Source organism: Phragmites australis, chromosome 15, assembly GCF_958298935.1.
Source record: "Phragmites australis chromosome 15, lpPhrAust1.1, whole genome shotgun sequence".
Taxonomy (NCBI): Eukaryota; Viridiplantae; Streptophyta; class Magnoliopsida; order Poales; family Poaceae; genus Phragmites; species Phragmites australis.
Genome location: NC_084935.1, coordinates 11,387,188 through 11,407,809, shown reverse-complemented (window position 1 = coordinate 11,407,809; position 20,622 = coordinate 11,387,188). Strand labels below are relative to the sequence as shown.

The 20,622-nt window shown below is 42.2% G+C and overlaps 2 protein-coding genes across 2 annotated transcripts; one reads left to right on the top strand and one right to left on the bottom strand.

Annotated features, from left to right (window-relative positions):
* The first annotated feature begins 8,138 nt into the window (after positions 1-8,138).
* Positions 8,139-15,723, top strand: LOC133892440 (nucleobase-ascorbate transporter 11-like). Its single transcript, XM_062333212.1, has 10 exons — positions 8,139-9,045; positions 12,131-12,228; positions 12,310-12,480; positions 13,343-13,443; positions 13,535-13,670; positions 13,845-13,895; positions 14,037-14,324; positions 14,425-14,659; positions 14,742-15,022; positions 15,140-15,723. The coding sequence occupies exons 1-10, from the start codon at positions 8,253-8,255 to the stop codon at positions 15,359-15,361; spliced, it is 2,376 nt and encodes a 791-aa protein (XP_062189196.1). The 5' UTR covers positions 8,139-8,252; the 3' UTR covers positions 15,362-15,723.
* Positions 15,724-15,867: 144 nt separating this feature from the next.
* On the bottom strand, positions 15,868-20,622 carry LOC133892441 (ranBP2-type zinc finger protein At1g67325-like). Its single transcript, XM_062333214.1, has 8 exons — positions 20,460-20,622; positions 20,283-20,325; positions 19,064-19,182; positions 18,225-18,435; positions 18,072-18,139; positions 17,908-17,980; positions 16,954-17,066; positions 15,868-16,215 (listed from the first exon to the last, which is right to left on the bottom strand). Exons 1-8 carry the CDS (start codon positions 20,472-20,474, stop codon positions 16,066-16,068), a joined length of 792 nt encoding a protein of 263 aa, XP_062189198.1. The 5' UTR covers positions 20,475-20,622; the 3' UTR covers positions 15,868-16,065.

Here is a 20,622-nt window from a genome sequence, read left to right as displayed (position 1 = left end):
AAATATAAATTATTCAATTAAGCTGTTTTGATGCTCCACAGGGATGAAGCATGGGATTTTGGAGAAGAATATACTCGGTGAAAGTTTCGAAAAGGCTTAAACTCGTTGCAGATCTATTAGCACTGACAGAGATTGAAATTGGCATCCTAAAAGGCATTCTAAAGGAGTTCCATGGTACTTTTAGGATGTTGTTCCTTCATCGCAACTGAATCCAGAAGATGAAAGAGGGCTACCAAAAGAGCCCTCATCTCCTTTTTCTAAGCCCTGTTTGTTTTTTTATTTTAATTATGGATTCTAGTTTCAAAAACAAAAATAAACGGTCACAATTGAAAACTGATTCTCACAATCCACTAGCTAACTTAGGGTGTGTTTGGTTAGAGGACAAGTTGAATGGGATATAAACATCCATATTTTGTTGGATGGAGCGATCCAATTTCTTATTTGTTAGTATAGATTGAATGATCCAATTTTTTGTTTGGTTGGATGGATAGAGCTTAGATGTGGTTAGCCAAAATTTTATATGACCGTTTGTCATATATTTATTTTTGTCACAAAATAATCATGCAAAATCTTATTTTAATTGATTTCATTGTAATGAATACAATAGTATAATTAGATCGCAAATCAGATAAACGATTTAGGAGATAATATCATTTAAAAAGTGTTAACAAAAAACATTTACTCTGATCAACCAAAATATGCCATATCAACAGGAACAAAAGCTCATCCAGAACATGAATTACTCCATCCAATAGTTTTTTATGGATATATTCATCTAACATCTGAAAAGAATATTCTCTTTAGATGATTATCCCATCCAATTTACCATCCAACCAAAACACTTAAAAAACTAGACGACTATGTCCCATCTAGAGATATCCCTCCAATCAAACACACCCTTATACTATGAAATCCCGCAATCCACAATCTGTTGGCCTAAAAGCATAGTTTCCTTCTTTGCAAAGAACAGCAGATGAATTTTTCATAGAATTCTATTCCTTAGAAAGTTCTCCGAATCATCTCTTTTTTCCCTTGACTTGGGTTTTCCCCGTTTGTAAAGCACTGTGGTACATTTGGGTGGTGTACACGAAGCACCACGATAGCTCCACTCAGCTAAACTATCCATAAATCTATTCAGGCATCAGATCCAGCGCAGCTGTTTGGAAAGGTGGCCAGCAAGTCAGCATTGCCTCCTTTCCACGGACGTGAAAGCGAACAAGAATCCCTTGTCTTCTAGCGAGACCGAACCCAGATTTTTTTTTATTTTAGCTTTTTTAAACTAATATTTTATTAATAACATGAGGGGAACAAAATTTACAAGAAGTAGCCTTTTTTATCACGCCAAAATTTTTAGCGTCACTCCCTAACTTAGTCACGCTAATTTATATGACGTGACCAATTTAGCCACGCTAGCATCCGCCCCAGTCGGGAGTTAACATGCGTTGGATGAACAGTACCCAACATAATTTTAATTTTGTAATTTCTTTCTTTCCCTATTTGGACAGTAGAGTTGCCGTACTCCAAAATTCACGAAACTTTTTCTGTAGTTCCTATAATTCATGATGAATCCATTTTAGAAGGATTCATCCCATTAACCCGTGTAGGTTTTAAAATAAAAAAAAATCCAAAAAGCTACTTTTAGAACTTCTATCAATTTTTATGGCCTCAAATAAATTCTCAAAAATCTGAGAAAATTCACTAATATTCCTCTTATGTGTTGTAATAATTTCTAAATTTATTTCCAACCCTAGGTTACTTGGTGAAAAAATGAGTTCCTTTGCAATGTTCTATTTATATGCATTTTTATCATTTCGTACTATTTAGCCTTGTAAACGCCCTCTAAATAATTAGCAATTGTGTTCGATTTTCCTCCAAATTTTACCAGCGCTTAATGCAACATGTACAGATCCTATTTACAAACATGCACATCCAATAGATCGTAGAATTTGAATTATTTAATTTTGAATGTTGGTATCTGTTACAATTTGTTCTGTAATACTTAGGTGACTTATGGAGAAAAAAAATTACCATTTGTGGTCTAAATCTTACCAAATTTATTGTATGGACAGTTCAGAATATGTTTTAGCTGAACCACACGCATGATTTCTATTGGCTAAGTGTTAAGGCTACCTACGGCCTTTGAGACTACAGGGTGAATTAGGTATTTTGAAATGTACATTTAAATTAGCAAATAATTTTTAATTTTGTCTAAAGTTGGTAATTGATAACATTAATGTTCTTAGGTTCAAACCATGAGATATGTTCATCAAGAAGTTATACACAATTTAGATTATATTGAATGAAACAGTGGTAACCATTAGTAGTTTAACTATGGATTGGAAGGAGACATCCGATGGTGATTACATATGAATGCTGGCAGCGGCCCCTCTCGATTCCTGAGCTGTACGGCCGCTGTGCAGCAGCATTCCACGGGCTGCAGCCTGTCGACGCCACATGCTCCCCTGCGGCGGACGGACACGCGTGTGTCGCCCTCCTGCCATTTGGCGCCTCCTTCCTCTGCCTCCTCCCTGGACTGGTGACCGATCGTCGCTTCCGCCGCTCCGTGCTTCACCGTCGGTTCGGCTCTCACTCCCTCCCTCTCTGGGTGCTTACAGTTCTTGGTTTCTCCCCGACGCTTGCCGTTCTTATTTCCGTGGAGTTTTACACATCTTATTTCCGTCAATTAGTCTGAAGTCTGAACTCCACCTAAGTTGCCCTTTTGTAATACAAATCATATTTCAGTATTTTATACAGTAGGCGAGACTCGACCATAGGATAAGAGTTTTTATATAGTATTTTATACAATATTTCATAAGAGTTTTTGTTTTTAAATTCAATGTTTTTTTTTCTCTTATCATTGTAGACCGTACCACATAAATTTGCATGACGTTTTAGGAAGAAGATCTAAGGAACGATCAAAACCAAAGCATGTAACGGTAATCTGTAGGTTAGCAACAAGCTTTGCTTATGTTTGAGGAATTTTGTCGGTGCAACATACTTTTTAAGCTTCTATGTTATTTGGAATTTTAACAGCCACTTCCAATCATATATTTAGATGTGGTTAGCCAAAATTTTATAGGACCGTTTGTCATATATTTATTTTTTTATCAAAATATAATCATGCAAAATCTTGTTTTTATTGATTTAATTGTAATGAATACAATAGTATAATCGGATCGCAAATCAGATAAACGAAGGAGATAATATCATTTAAAAAGTGTTTAAAAAAATATTTACTATGATCAACCAAAATATGCCATATCAGCAAGAACAAAAGCTCATCCAGAACATGTATTGCTCCATCCAACAGTTTTTGGCTGATGTGCTCATCTAACATCTTAGAAAAATATTTCCTTTAGATGATTATCCCATCCAATTTACCATCCAACCAAACACCTTAAAAAACTGACGACCATCTCTCATCTAGAGATATTCCTCCAATCAAACACACCCTTATACTATGAAATCCCACGATCCATAATCTGTTGAGAAGAAACTTTTCTACGTAACCTAGATTGTGATAATCCATGTAAAAAATAAACAGGGCTAAAAGCATAGTTTCCTTCTATGCAAAGAACAGCAGATGATTTTTTTCATAGAATTCTATTCCTTAGAAAGTTCTCCGAATCATCTCTCTTTTTTCCCTTGACTTGGGTTTTCCCCGTTTGTGAAGCACTGTGGTACATTTGGGTGGTGTACACGAAGCACCACGATAGCTCCACTCAGCTAAACTATCCATAAATCTATTCAGGCATCAGATCCAGCGCAGCTGTTTGGAAAGGTCGCCAGCAAGTCAGCATTGCCTCCTTTCCACGGACGTGAAAGCGAACAAGAATCCCTTGTCTTCTAGCGAGGCCGAACCCGCGATGCAGCTGTCGGGTTCCGATCGAGAGCCGGGCCCCCACGTGCCATTCAGAGTTTCAGACAGACAAAGAAATTTGCATCATCTGAGTTTTAGATATCGTTTTAACCTTTTAGTACATAGAGTCGGTCGTCTCTTGATTATTCACATTTCTAATTAATAGCACCCAAACATCCGTCATCGTCATGCTCATTCAATTTAATTTCAACTTTCAATAGCATTTAATAGGAGCTATTTGAGAAAACATTATATAGAAAACCTAAAACAATATCTATTTAAGAGCAAAACCAAGTTACTAAAATAACATTTATTTAAACGAAGGTAGTTTTATTTAAGTGTGACAAAAATGTGCTATGAGAAATCTGACACCTTGTAGTCTTGTTGGTCTAATCTCTCATCACTTAGCTAGAGCGTAGAGATGACATCCCAAATGCAAAACTAATCATAATATAAATTAGTTTATGTGGGACATAAGATAAAATAATATTTAACTTTGAATATATTATTAAAAATTGTTCGACTTTGACACATATAATCAAATGTTCCATTAAAGTCTCAGTTCCTAAACAGTAAGCATCATACGTCGTATTAATTAATTTCTCCAACCAAATACCATGATCGATACACCTACTACCGTACCAAGCAGGTGCAGCAGCAACACAAGCGCGGCGCCCAACCGACAGCTGGTGACGCAGCTCCGCGTGTAGACAGCGACCACATGCCCGCCGCATCCACTGCTCACCAATCGATCACTCGTCACTGACCACTACCACCTGACCGCTGATTAGTCCTGCCGACAGCGGATTAGCAGCATGTGGCGAACTAATTAATTAACTTTACGCAAGTGATTAGTGGAGCTAGAGTCAGCTGATTAATCTTAATCTTTCGAAGTGGTTAGTGGTGATAGAATCCAGGTTTTTAGATCGGGATCATAGGTAGGATTGTTTTTTTTGCCGAGTAGACTCGGATCGTAGGATCACAATCCTATAGAATTTTTATTTTTAAATTTTAATTAATTTTTTATTAAACATACATTTAACAAGTATAAAACATAATTAAACATAGGTTTAGAAGATACAAACTACGGAGTTCCACTAAGAATGAAACACAATTACACATAGATACATATGGTTTTGAATTCAAATTTTGTCTAGATTGCAACATTAATTGAAGTCACAAACTCACAACGCAACAAGGGAACATCTAAATAACTGTAATCACTACATCACCAGAAATTATCTGCGTCTATAGTTGCATCCGGATTTATCTCCTCACTTGTCCTAGATGAACTACCAACACATGAGACGGCAGGGTCTTCATGGCGACCGGGAGCATTGTCATCCTCTTCGTATGAAGGTTGATCATTGTCTTCCTCGTTACCTTCATCATCTTCATGGTGATTCCTCTCTCCCGTCGAGGGTTTCTAACTGGTGCATTGATTTCTAACCGAGCGATCTAATCCAACGGCTATTTTTTGTCTTGTGCCTAGGATCGAATAAAATAGCATATGTGTCGCAATTGTAACGATTCTACGATCTGTATCACGATCCCAGTGCGATTCCACCAAAAAACAATCCATGTTGCGACTCATATCATCCAGCCTAGGTAGGATCGTAGTATCGTGCGACTCTACGATACGGATCGTGATCCTAAAAACCTTGGGTAGAACCTCATTTTTCTTTTACTTGGATATTTTTTATTATTATTGGTTGAATTTATTTTGCTTGATACCTCCCCAACATTTGTTTGTTTTCCGCTTCTCGGCCATGCCATGGGAGGTGGCTAATTAGCGCATGCATGCCAGCAGCCAAGTCACGCCCCCTTTCGATAGCTATCGGACGAACTGTCGGAACCGCCTTCCTCCTCAGCACCGGCGAGAGCGAGGGCGATGGAGCTCTACCTTCCTCCTCTAGTGAGTCCTCGCCACCCGTCCCTCCTTCTTTCTCGTCTCTGATGATCCCATCTCGGCGTGCTCACCCTCGCCTCGCTTTCCTCCATCTTCTCCGGCGGCTCCCCGTCGTCGGATCCGCCACTCGCTACCCGCCGCCATGCTAACCCGGCGTTGCTGGGCTGTTGCTTTGACGCCTCTGCTGCCGACCCGGCCCACTGCCGGTCCTCCACTGCCCTGTCAGCAGCGCCCCCGCCACCTCCCTCGTCGCCCGCAGTCACTGCCTAGCCGGCCGCCACCCCCAAACCTCCCTCTAACTCTGTTGAGCATAGGAGCTCACCTCGACCCTGAACCATAACCCTAATCCTAACATTGTCGGTGGCTAGCTCTGACTTTACCATCTGTGGCGGCCGCGTAGGGTTGTCAAAGCGTTGAGCGACTCGTAAGAAGCATGTCCGCTCTAAATAAGGTCATGTTTATTTTAGCTAGAGCAACTCGTAAGAAGCATGTCCGCTTTTACAATCTCTAGCTGAAACAAACAGGCAGCTTCTTGCCACAGATTGTAGCAATCTGGATTCCATATTGTCATAATCCAGCAATCCATCTCCCACCAGCTTGCAGCAGATTGTAAACCGTGAAATGACCAAAGTACCCATTGGCTTTCACAAGAAATTACCCACCCCTACCCCTGCCTTACCCCCTCGCACCCCCGATGCCCCGCACCTGACGCCCCTCGTACAGCCTGCGCTCGCTCTCCCATCTCTCCTATGTGCTAACCCTAGCCGCTGCCGCCACCGAAGACCAGCCTCCGACGGCCGTCCCCTCCCTCCCCAGTGCGGATCCAGCACAGCTACCCTCACAGTCGTAATCCCCTTCCTCCTTGACAGTGCCAAGGATGCGGACGGTGTGCAACGCATGCTTCTATCCGAGCACAATGCAGGAGCCGGCGCGGTGGCCCTCCACTGGGCGAGGTACCGTGAAACGACAGAGGAGGCGTGGCCGCTGCTCCGCCGTCACTGAAGACCAGCCTCTGACGGTTGTCCCCTCCCTCCACGGCGTGGCTACTCTCGCCCCAATGATGTCACCGCTCCTGGACAGGGAGATGGGCGAACGCTCGTGCTGCTACTATTGAGGATCGTCACGCCGCCATGCGGTTGGCCTTTGTGCCGCCGCCGGCCATGGATGCGCATATGAGAAGAGCGCCGAAGCCCCGTTGCCGCTCACAGCAACGGGCTTGCGCGCCATCCCGAGGTGCTGCCACCATCCATGGAGAGGCTGGAGCCCATGCTCGCCGCCGTGGAGGTATGTGCGCCGCTCATATGTATGCCCCCGCCGCTTTGTCTGGTGATTTGTATGTCGCTGCCGGCGTGCGTGCCGTTGCGTGTTATGTTCATGCATGCTTTCCCTCTCTGTTGTCTGTGGTAATTGATCTCCGCCGTGGGCGCATGACCTTTGGTTGCACCGGCTTTGAGTTTGTGGTGCCTCCGCCATGGGTCCGTGGCTTCTAGCCGCGCCAGCGACAAGCTTATGTTTGCCTCCGGGTGTGCGTGCCTCTGCTGCCGTGCGCGCACGTCAAGTCGTGTGTGTATCTCCGGTGTTCTCGCTGTTCCAAGAAACTCATCATTTTTCAGAATGTATACATTGTTTCAGCCTGGGATTGACCCACATTTTGTTTCAGCTAACCTAAATGTGCAAGTCGTCATGAATGGAGCTTAGGGCAAATATGTTGTGGCATTGCATTTTTTGTTTTGCAAATGTTTGGATCGAACAAGCTATTGTATGTGTAGGCAATTTTGGTAGAAATTTGTCCCACCTGCTATTGTATGCGGAGCAAGTAATTGATCACATATAACTTCATAAAGCATTGCATATGTATAGTTTGTATTCAGAGAGATTTTTATTCTTCAGTGTAGCGCTCAGAAGACTTGTATCTTTACATTTTTATCGAATAAGAAACATGTCACGAAATAGTAAGCAGGGCACCAAAACAATTAAGGATATTACAAATTTTTGTCATGCACAAACAGTAATCCGACTCACAAGAATCCAGCAAGTAAACATCCTTCAACTTTTGAATACTTAGTTTTTTATAATCTAATATTCTACCATCCAACTTTTAAAAACTGATTTTCAAAATTCACATATGAAACAAACAGGGCTTAAGAATTTCGCATGCCACGCCATGCCACGACGCGACGTGACACCCAACGATCCTGGGCCCCGAAATAAACCCGCACGCACCGCACCAACCACTACCTTTCTCTGTCTCCTGGCCCCGCATCCTTGGCGTCGGTGGGACCCATCCGTCAGTGACGCGCCCGTTGTTTGCTTTTTGACCTTTCCCCCCAACGGCTGCCGCTTTTTAAAGCGACACCGTACCCTCTCGCTCTCTCTCTCTCTCAAGTCTCGCTTGTACGGGCACAGTAACCACTCCGCTTCGCTTCCACACTACTCCCACTCAGCTGCTCTGCGAGCGCACGGTGCAGCGGCTCGGCGGCGGCGATGCCGAGCTCACGTAGAACCACCGGCCGCGGCGGGGGCGGCGAGGGTGCGGGGAATGGAGGCGGGGACGAGCGGGTGCCGCCGTTCATGGGGAACAACCGCGACCACAACCCGCGGGAGCTGCGCTCGTGGGCGCGCCGCACGGGGTTCCACCCCTCCGCCTTCTTCTCCGGGGAGTCCAACTCGTCGTTCGCCTCCTCCGCCGCGCCGCAGTCCCCGCCGCCGCCTCCTCCCCCGGCCAACTCCCGCCGCCCTCCGCGGCCGCCGCCGGAGCGGGACCCAGAGACGGAGGACGACCGCGATCCCGCGCCGCCGCTCGATCTAGAGCGTTTCCGCGGCCGCGGCCGCGGGCTTGGGTTTGGGGGACGTCCACGCCGCCGCATCGACCTCCGCGGCGAACTCGAGATCCCGCCGGGCTTCGGTGGCGGCGGCGGCGGGGAGGTGGTGGGTACAGAGGAGCCGGACGCGGCGAGGGGAGGAGGGCGCGGTGACGCGAGGAGGAGGAACGGCGTCGAGAGGGAGGCGGCCAATGTGAGCAGGAATGTGAACGGCGTGCTCGCGGACGCGGAGGCGAGGAAGAAGGCGGAGGAGCCCGAGGCGAAGCGGAAGGCGGAGGAGGCGGAGGCGAGGAGGAAGAAGGAGGAGGAGGAGAGGGACGCGGAGCTGGCCGCGTACTACCAGGAGCAGTGGGCGAACGAGGAGGAGGGAGCTGCAGACGGTGCCGCGGGCGAGACAGCGCCCCTGTATGGGGCGTCGGGACTCCGGTGTGGCGTCGCCGAGAACCCCGGATGGAGTGAGTTCGCTGGTCCCAACTTTGTATTGCTCCATACTCCATAGGGATGTGCTGATATAATGGCGAATTGCAAGCTGCATTTTGCACCGAGGATTTTTTGGTCAAGTGTTGCTGATAGTGATGTTCTAGGAGTAATTAACAATCCTCGTGGTAATGATGGTGGCCATACTGACTTCAATTCATGACCAGTTATTTGCTTCACCTAATGCAGCGAATGGTTCATTAGACCAGCATTAGAATCAGAGCAGCTGATTTTTGCAGTTAAAATGGTTCAAGTCAGTTTTGTTGGTCAATTAATTGTCAATATCGCTGGTTTCCATTCTATTTTCCTTGTAGAAATTGGAATACAAAAATAGCTGAAAATGGAATGAGGTGTGTTGTGTGAATTTACTAAAGCGGGTCATTTCTTAATGCAAGAATAGCTGAAAAACATTTCTGGGTATAGATTAATCACAGATTTAGTTGTGCATTATACTCTATTTGGCTTGTGCAGTATGCTCTATTTGGCTATGAATGACTTGAGTTCGTGATCTGGTGTTATCGTCTCCACTGTTTGGATGTTGCATAATGCATGTTTTATATCTTCACTGAACGAACTTTTATGCCAAAACCGAAAGTGCAAAACTGAACCAACCAAACCTTACCGATGGCGAATGTCACCCTGAGTCATTAATAAGTAACTTATCTAATGTTTCAGATTATGTCATGGATGTCTGCCCCATATGCTTCTAGTCACTGCATTTATACTTGAAATGGCTGTAGTTATTTTGAAACATGGAAGGAAGCCAACTATTTTAGGAATAAGTCCATTTTACTCTCTCGAACTATCACGTTTGTCTGGATAACCCTTTAAACTTTTAAACCGTCCATTTTACCTCCTGGAGTGTTTTTTCTCGGTGGTTTTGATGACGTGCAGGTGGTTTCGCCACGTGGCAGTCCTAGTCGGCGTGTCCAGTCAACGTGCTGATATCAGCGTTGCGCAGTAATTCGATTTTTCTTTAGAAAAATTATTCATGAAAATAGATTATTCCAAAAAATAGGATTTATGTTTAGAAAAAAATCCAAAAAATATAAAATGATTTAGATAAATGTTTTAATATGTTTTTAGCTCTGTTTTTATTTTTGTAAATACTATTTAATGTTTTTCTAGTGTAAAATTTATTCAAAAATGTTAGAATAAATTTTTTAATTTGGAAAATAGTTTTAGAAAATATAGATTAATTCTGATAAAATTTAAAAAAAAATTTGATAAAATAAATGCTTTTAATATGTTTTGTTGTATATAAAATTAGTTTTAATTCTAGAAAAATTCGGTTTAATTACAGAAAATTAGTTGTTGTCATTTTTAGCCGTAGTTTTCACGTCGTTTCTAGCCGTTTAAAATTAGTTTAGCCGTACTTTTTGGACACATTTTGGGCACATTTTGAGCGCATTTTGGCACATTTTGGTCATATTTTAGCCACATTTGATCACATTTTGACACATTTTAGCCACATTTTTGTCACATTTGGGTACATTTTTGGCACATATGAGCCCATTTTAAACACATTTTGAGCACATTTTTGTTAAATTTGGGCACATTTGGCCACATTTTGGCACATTTTAGGCATATTTGGCTTCATTTGGACACATTTTAGCCATATTTGGGTACATTTTGGGCATATTTTAGGCACATTTTAGCCATATTTTGGGCATATTTTGAGCACATTTTGGGCATATTTGGACAAAATTTGGCCAAATGTGCCCAAATATGCCAAAATGTACCCAAATGTGCTCAAATATGTCCAAAATATGGCCAAATGTGCCAAAATATAACCAAAATATGTCCAAATGTGCTAAAAATGTGCCTAAATATGGCCAAATGTGTCTAAATATGACCAAAATATGGCCAAATGTGATCAAAATGTGCCCAAATGGGACCAAAATGTGGTAAATATGCTCAAATGTGCCCAAAATGTACCAAAAATGTGCTCAAATATGCCCAAAATATGCGCAAAAGTATGGCTAAACGAATTTTGAACGTCTAGAAACGACGCGAAACTACAACTAAAAATGACGAAAACTATTTTTCTGGATTTAAACCTATTTTTTCTAGAATTAAAACTAATTTTATATGCAACAAAACATATTAAAAGCATTTATTTATTCTAACATTTTTGGAATAATTTTTACACTAGAAAAACATTAAATATTATTTACAAAAATAAAAACAGAGCTAAAAACATATTAAAACATTTATCTAAATCATTTTATATTTTTTGGATTTTTTTCTCAACATAAAATCTATTTTTGGGAATAATCTATTTAATGAATTATTTTTCTAAAGAAAAATCGAATTACTGCGCAACGCTGATGTCAGCACGCTGACTAGGACTGCCACGTGACGAAACTGCCACCATGTCATCAAAACCACCGAGAAAAACCACTCCGGAGGGTAAAATGGACGATATTGATAGTTCGGGGAAGTAAAATGGATAGTTTAAAAGTTCAATGGGGTTATCGGACAAACGTGATAGTTCGAGGAAGTAAAATGGACTTATTCCACTATTTTATTGTCCTCTTGATATTTTTCCTAGATATCAAGTCAAGTAAACAATCTGCCATCATAGGGATATGTTAATATGGATTCTTATTTCATATTTCAATTGCATAATTTGCCATCTTTTGAATCCCAATAGGAATATTCCAACTCCAATATTAATCAAACAACCGTTCCTGCATGAACTAAGTTTAGCATCTAGGGTCTAAAAAGTGATTTTAGGTTAGCTGACAACTTCACATCATTTTATTTTGGGTAGTAATGAAATTTGCAATTTCGTAGGAGCAAAGTTCTTTGTTGATTAAATCACACTATTTATATCATTAATTATTCATTATATTGGTTTCAAAAAATTAATTCCTCATTGTAATGATCCTTTAAAAAAAAAAAAAAAGATCAGCAGGAGAGCTTCGGTCATTCTTTGATAACGGAAGATAATGATCCAAATTTGACCAGTGATTCTTTCACTGTTAGATGATTTTTTTATGTCAGTCCAATTGTAACTGCTGGGATAACTATTAACGTAATTTTCTCTTTCAATTGCAGTGCCCCTCATATTTTATGGCATACAACATTACCTGTCAATAGCTGGTTCACTTGTTTTTGTTCCTTTGATATTGGTACCAACCATGGGTGGATCTGATGTATGACCTTCCGTTCCTTTCTTAATTCCTCTATTTGCATTGAAAACTGCCTTCAAATAATAAGTTCATTTCATGTCGCAGGAGGACACTGCAACTGTCATTTCCACCATGTTATTAGTCTCTGGTCTGACAACAATACTTCATACTTTTTTGGGTTCTCGGCTTCCATTGATTCAAGGAAGTTCTTTTGTATATTTGGCTCCTGCATTGGTAATTGCGAACTCCGAGGAGTTCAGAAATCTTAGTGAAAATGTATGATTCGATCCTAGACTCCTTTTACTTTACTGCACTTTTCCTCCTGCATCATACACGCAATGTGGAAATCGGATACTAACCTGCATGTAATGCAGTTGTCCTGTTTTTTTTGGTATTTCTGGGAGGTTCAAATGGGATAACATAATGTAGTGCCAAGCTCAACTTTTCCCTGGATATAAATGACCAAAACTTTAGGATTCAAACTGGGGCCTGTTTGGGAAGGGGGGTTTCAGATCCAAGTCTTTAGGATTTAGTTTAAATTTGTAGATTTTAGATAAAATTTAAGCTTACCATGAGCTCGAAGATGGAAACTTGTGGTCAGTTGTGAAGCATGAACACTAAACTGCTGCACTACTGCTTGGGACAATGTATCATGGGTATTTGGTTGTTTGGAAACATATGAGATAGGCATCACCCTGAAAATAGAAATATAAGGACAAGTGCTTTTAGCTATTGGATTAGATAAGTCAGTGACGTCTTTGAAAGACCCCTAAATGTATTCCTCCACCTTCACTCCCTATCAAGCCAGTTTCTAGTGGCAAGGACGCAAGGGTGATCTACGTTGATCTGCACCAGCCATATCTAATCTGAAAGCAGCCAAGATTTTCATTTAACGATGTGGTTCTTATTTCAATAAATATGTTTCCTTGGTTATATATAAGAGGTTATGTTGCATGTGGAGTCATGTTGCCAGGATACGATGTGGAATGGTCTGTGCTTGCATTGAGCTATATTTTAACATTCAGCATTGGGTTTATTTATCTACGGATTTAGCCTTGTAGATACTATGAACAAAATTTCACCTTTTTGAAGATAAATGGGTCTCCATTAATTTTGATTTATTCTATATGACATGCAGAAATTCAAGCACATAATGAGGGAATTACAGGGGGCTATACTTGTTGGTTCAGTTTTCCAGATAATCTTAGGGTACACTGGTCTTATGGCACTGTTTCTGAGGTATGTCGAGAAACCCAGTCACCCATCTTTTCCAGTCTAGAACACACACCATGAGAATAGAATATATTAAAACCTAACTGTGCCTTTACAGGTTAATAAATCCAGTAGTCGTGGCACCAACTATTGCTGCAGTTGGTTTGGCATTTTTCAGTTATGGTTTCCCTCAGGCTGGCAGTTGTGTAGAAATCAGCATGCCCCTCATTGTATTGGTTCTTCTGTGCACTCTGGTATATCCTTACAACTTTTGTTTGTTATGAACAGGTGACTCGTTCATATCTTACCATTCTATTTTCCTTGCTTAATGCTTGTTTGTAGTTTTCAATTATTTCCACTGTGTGTTTTTTTTTCTTGAACTTGTATTGATCCCATACATTACTGATTCCTGTACTTATCCATTTCAGTACATGAGAAAAATATCCCTGTTTGGCAACCGTATCTTCCTTGTCTACGCGGTACTCTTCTAATCCTCTCCCTGTAGATTCATCATCGTACGGGTTGCAATGGGATGTAGGCATACTGTCTTTTTTTTACTGGAAGCCATGTTGAACCAGCAATTGGTTGTGTGCTGACAGCACTGGAATCTGTATTGGCAGGTGCCCTTCAGTGTTGCAATTGTTTGGGCATATGCATTCTTCCTAACTGCTGGTGGAGCATATAACTTCAAAGGGTGCAACTCAAATATACCCAGTTCGAACATATTATTGGATTCATGCAGAAGGCATTTAGAAACCATGAGGCGTTGCCGAACTGATGTTTCTACTGCATGGAGAACTGCTGCCTGGGTTAGGGTTCCCTATCCGTTCCAGTGGGGATCCCCAACATTTCATTTCAAGACAGGTATCGTCATGGTAATAGTTTCACTGGTTGCATCAGTTGATTCGGTAAGTAGTTTCTATCAGCAGAGCGACCACTCTCCAACAACTATACAAAAACTCCAGATGCTTAACGACTATCATGCATTGACATGCGATACATCTGCAGATTGCATCATACCATGCTGCATCACTGCTGGTCAATTTAAGTCCGCCAACACGTGGAGTTGTCAGCAGAGGGATTGGACTTGAAGGGATTTCAACTTTTATTGCTGGATTGTGGGGTACAGGTACCGGGTCGACAACACTAACTGAGAACATACACACCCTTGAAACGACCAAAATGGCCAGCAGAAGGGCTTTGCAGCTCGGGGCAGCCTTGTTGGTCGTCTTCTCGTTCTTTGGTATGATGACAATTCTTTATGACAATTGTATGTCAGCATTTATTTATTGTGGACTTCCTAAACCTGAATTCCTTGGGTGCAGGAAAAATCGGAGCTCTCCTTGCTTCTATACCCGTGGCTTTGGCCGCCTCCGTGCTGTGCTTCACCTGGGCGCTAATTGTCGCACTCGGCTTGTCCACATTGCGATACACCCAAGCAGCAAGCTCGAGAAACATGATAATAGTTGGATTCACTCTGTTCATCTCCCTGTCCGTCCCTGCATATTTTCAGCAGTATGAACCCAGCTCCACTCTTATCCTGCCAAGCTATCTCCTTCCGTATGCCGCAGCATCAAGTGGACCAGTTCGCACTGGCAGCAGCGGGGTGAGCTCTCTCCCTTCCTCCCGCATGCGCAGCCGGAATAGCGGGAACCCGTTGACGATGTGTCGATTAATTGCTCCCAAACTTTTACTGCTCTAACTCTCCAAATTTTCCCTGCAGCTAAACTACGCGGTGAACGCCCTCCTGTCCATCAGCGTGGTGGTGGCTCTCCTTGTCGCGCTCATCCTCGACAACACGGTGCCTGGCAGCAAGCAGGAACGCGGTGTGTACATCTGGTCAGACCCGAGCTCCCTGGACGTGGATCCTGCGACCTTGGAACCTTACCGATTGCCCGAAAAGATCGCGTGCTGGTTCCGGTGGGCAAAGTGCGTAGGCATCTGACGGCTCTGTGCATAGTGCTGCTGCAACGCCCGGTGAAGATTCTATTTATTCCATTGCTACCTGATACTGTAGCCTGTAGGATTCACTATATGGGAAATATATACGGATCGTACTTAGTGGCCTCTTGCTGCGGTTAGCTTCGAGGCACTGTATTTATAGTTAGATTAGAGAGGACGTGGCTGAGCTCACACGACCCTTGTAAAGTTATTCGGCTCTGTTAGAACGAGTTACTACCTACCTACGCTGTGTATTTTGCAGTTCGTAGAAATGCTACGTTCAGTCACCGTGTTGTTACGCTCTTACTGCGAGCGGTTCTTTACGATCAACACATTTGATGACCCCATACGGTGAGATGCATCTTACTTATCCGACGCATCACTTGTCTGTAATAGCGCTGCATCTGTGCAACCCAACCGAAAATCTCCACTGACGTGATGATCAGCGAGGTGAAACTCCCCGCAACATTCAGGGGCAAAACTTCCCTCACCATCCGCAGATAATAGTCCTAAGTATAATGCTCTTTCAATTGTCTTCAAGATTTATACGGTATACTAAAATCAAACATAACGAATTGGATCTCCCTCAAGAAGGAACAGGAAACACATTTGTGCAGTTTACAGTTTACAATACTTCTTGTATAGGCTACAAGGTAGGGTACAACAGTATTTCGGCAATGGTCCTCGACATGTTGTGCAAGGTCAGGTTCAGTTGTTCGTCGGGGCCGGCCTGCTGTATGAGCATCCTTTCCGGTTGCACACCGTGCGGAAGGGGTAGTTCAGGTTGTTGCACTCAGGGCAGGTCCAGCTTCCTTCAGGGGCATCCTTGTCCTTGCGAGACGAGCTCGTGTTAGCTCCCTGCAAGAGTGAAACAGTCAATTCTCCAGAAAATAAGGAGGTGCAATTTGCATGCTGGTATTTTCTTTCAACATTCAGAAGTTTGCACAAAGGTTGCATATGGGGGCCATAAAAACACAGCATTGCATTTAACCCAAGTGCATACAGGGGCCTCCATAACGCTTAGCAACAAACATACATCTGTAGATGTTTGTTTTACTGATCAGGAAAAATGCTACTACCATGATCAAGGCACAAACAAGATACTCAAATTTTGTAGGAACAGTTTAGGCCCTGTTTGATGCTAAGTTTTTCTGGAGTTTTGGAAAAAAATACTATGGTTTTACAAGGTACTTTGGTTTTAGAAAACTTGGAGGTGTTTGGATGTAACAAATTTTGTAGTTTCGAAAACCATAGTATTGTCAAAAATGCGGTCTTCTGGAGTTTTAGAAACTTCACCTAGGACCTCTTTTTTCTAAACCGTGGTAATGTGTGGCTCTGGTTTTTAAAACCGTAGTTTCTCAATACCATGGTTTTTGGAAACTACGACATCCAGACAGGCCCTTAATGGTAATCATGCCCAAGGCCCTTTTCGTTCATGACAGTTTTGTAAAATCTATACTGTGCCATATGAAAATACTGAAGTAAAACACCCAGGGCCTTCTTGTCAGGACATCGAAAGATCCATGCGTAGTTATTTTGGAAAGAAAGAAGTATTGTTTTATTAAATGCAATCCAGAAAGGTATTATCATGCTTACAGGAGTTGGCCTCGGAGCTCCACATTTCTTCATGTTGCAAGTGTTTCGGAATGCAAAGTTAACATTATCACATTTGGGGCAGACCCAGTCACCCTCAGAAAGTCCATCGGGGCCTACAAATGAGAACTTTCATAAGAAACAACCAGGAAACCAAAAGGAAAATGGGGGCAAGAAAACAATGTGGTCATGAGGAGAGGGCAAAGGAAATAATGAACTGCAGCAATCTAACATTAATGAACTCTGATAGACAAAGGTTCCACCGCCAAAGAACAGGCTGCTCAATTTTATTTGGGGCATTTGCAAATACCTCCCTGGTTTTTTATTTTTTGCAAGGATGCCACTCGAATGACAGTTTTAATGGCATTTTTGCAATTTTCTAGTGACAAGCTTGCAATAACACCAGGAGTAGTGGTTTCTTTGCAATTGTCCCATTTTATTTACTCTGTAGTTCTCAGCACAGTGGCATGTGTAATCAACTACTAAACCTGCTTCTGGGCTTATGGCACAACAGCAGCAGATATGAGATCCCTAAAGGCTACCAGCCAAAAGGTGAAAGCAAGACTCCACGATGATGAAATATGTTTCAATTTCACCAAATCGTTGAACTATTAGCCACCCAATTTTAGATGACAGTGCAAATAAGTATAACTTAACCTTCAATAATATGATACTGATTAACATGTGTCAAGACATGCTGCCACTTCAAGACTGAAGAGATCCATTCAACGAGAGATACGAAACTAAGTATGTAAGCTTTATAACTACCTATGGAACCATGAGTTTGTAAAAAAAATATTATACCTATCACTTAATGTTCAAGAAGATATCGAGCAAAGTTAATCAGTCATCACAGAAACTCAATAAGTGCCAACAAAACTACAAGGAGACTGGTGAAACAGAATACATTTAATGCAAGGGCAAGTAGAATGCAGTGAAAAGGAGATTGTCATTTACCACCACGGCGCTTTCGTGAAGCACTGCTGTCATTGTTTTCCACTAGTGCTCCACCAGACCATGGGCTAGAAACCTTTTATAGACATAGAACATGGTCACAGTCCCCCCAGGAAAAGACAAATATGAAGTGCATAACAAGTTTAAGGGTGATAGTGAACACAAACCGGCATTGGAGATCCTCTAAACCCATAGCTATATCGGCCTAGCTCAGGTCCAGGGCCATATCCCATGCCTGTGAAATTATCAAAAATAATCATAAGCCAATCCAAGTAAATTCTAAAATAACTGCAATTAATAACTCTGGAAGAAATACAGACCACCCATCGGCCCAGGTTGACCATAAGAAGAGAAAAGGCCATATGAACCAGGAGCTCCGACTGGTGGGCCATAACCATATCGCATCCCAAGATGAGGATATGGAGCACCATAGCTACCAGATCCAAGAGGAATGGGAGGTGGGGCACCACTGCTGCCATAAAATAGAGGTGACCGATCATATCCACCAGCAGGAGGTGCTGGCATCATTCTCTGTAAAACAAACAGAAGTTAGTAAATACGCGTCTCAAAGTATTGATAATCCAGACATGCAAGCAAAAACCTATTCCCCATCATGTTGCTATCATAAGAAACACATCTACTTATAGGTAATCAGTACCACAAAATATGCATCATAAATCCTTACACTAGTACATGGTGGCGGGATCTCATATACTCCCTCTGATTGCAAATGTAGGTCGTTTTAGCCTCCTCAACTATTCTCTAAATATAAATCATTCTCGAACTTCTATGCATTTTTTTTCTCTTTTGTTCCCTTCTTGCCCTTGTTTAATAAATGCTATCACTCTCACAAATGAATGAGTTATCTTTTCCAATGCAGAATAAATAAGGCGCAACAAGGTCATTTGATCTACTTTCTTAATCCTTGTGTATAAGTCTAAAACGACCTACATTTGCAATCGGAGGGAGTATCATATATAGTAGAAAATTTCTGGAAACTGTTAACAAAGATTAAAACCTATACGAACATATTTTCCCCGGAAGCAATAACAAGGGGGAAATACAACCAAACAAAGGTCCAGACCTCCGGTGTTTATTTTCCATTAGGCACTACAGATCATAATGACATTACTTGGGGAAAAAATCTACGACGACTTACTGGACTTGGACTCGGTGATGGACGGGGTGCACCGCAGGCTCCACGGTTGCAAACATTTCTAAAACTGAAGTTGACATTACCACACTGAGGACAATTCCAGTCCCCCTCCCTTACAGACACTGAAAACAGTAGAACCTTCTTTTAACCAACAAGACTCAAGTAAAAAAAGAAAGTATAATGAGATTCCTTTCCAAAAGGGGGAAAAGGAAGACAGTATATACACAAAAAATATTTTAACTCCGGGAGTTTTGCTCCCAACAATTCTAAGTAAACCATGGAACTGGCAACCGATGAACACATGCATGAATTTGTACAGTGATAGCAACCACTGCAAACTAATTACACTAACGTTTTATTATAATACATAGCTTTATACTCGACGATCTTTCAATCTCTAGAAACTAATTTACACATGTATACGATTAACCACAAGTGCAATCCACAAGGAACTAAACAGATCCGAATTTGTTTAAAACTATGGTACTACCAAATAACTTACACAAATGCAAATTGCTTTCCATGAGGACTCACGCAATACACATAGGATCAACTAAAATGCTGACCAGAGCCAACGGATAGCCAAACCTAGCGTAAGCTAACCGAACAGTTATGAACTCTAATAAAATAGCAAGATATTACGAAAAATTCCCTCAACCCGTTTACAGAAGACTGATGAATTTAAGCAAGCCCAACTACACAAGCAGAGGGGAAACAACCAACTGGATATAGACAATGCAAAAATTTGTCCAGCAATTTCAGACACAAAATCAAGGGGCAAATCAAGTGCTTCTGTTGAACGAATCTACTATCAGTATCAAGTAACCAAAAAATGCAAAGAACGCAAAGTTTAGAAACTTCCCAGGCCTAACCAACAGCAAAAATAGGGATAATAGAACTCACCAACCTAGAAATACATCTGCAACAAGACAATAATGAAAGAACCAAAATTTCCATCCAGTCAATTAGCCCTTGTCACATTAAAAATACCCGGATACCACAAAATCCACAAAAGTTACCCCCACTGCAGCCAGTTATCACATTCTTCTTCTCCTTACTGCATCTACCCTTGCCCCCGCATGATTAATCAATCCTTTATTAATTGCCTAGTCAACCAACCAAACACTTGACGACCCCTAATTCCCTACCCAACCAAACCCTAACCAAAAACAGATAGCAGCGAGCGGAAAACATAACATAGTGAAGGGCTCTGAAATCTCACCGTCGTTGCGCGACCTCTTGGACAACGCGCCGCGGTTCTCCACCTGCGCGACAGCACCAAACTTTACTCAAACCAATCGATCGGGCAGACAAAAAAAAACACCGTCAGAGACCAAACCCTAGGGCGATTCCGGGACCAGAGCCGAAGGGAATCGGAGCCAATGGGCAAGGGCAGTACCTTCGCTGAAGCCATCGGAGAGGATAGGGAACACGGCGAAGGCGGCGGTGGCGAGACTCGAGAGGAGAGGAATCAGGGAGCAACCGCTGCGGCGCTGCGCGAGAGGGGGGCGTGAGAGCGAGAGAGAAAGAGGGGTCGCGAAATTTATTTGTTTATTTTTTTT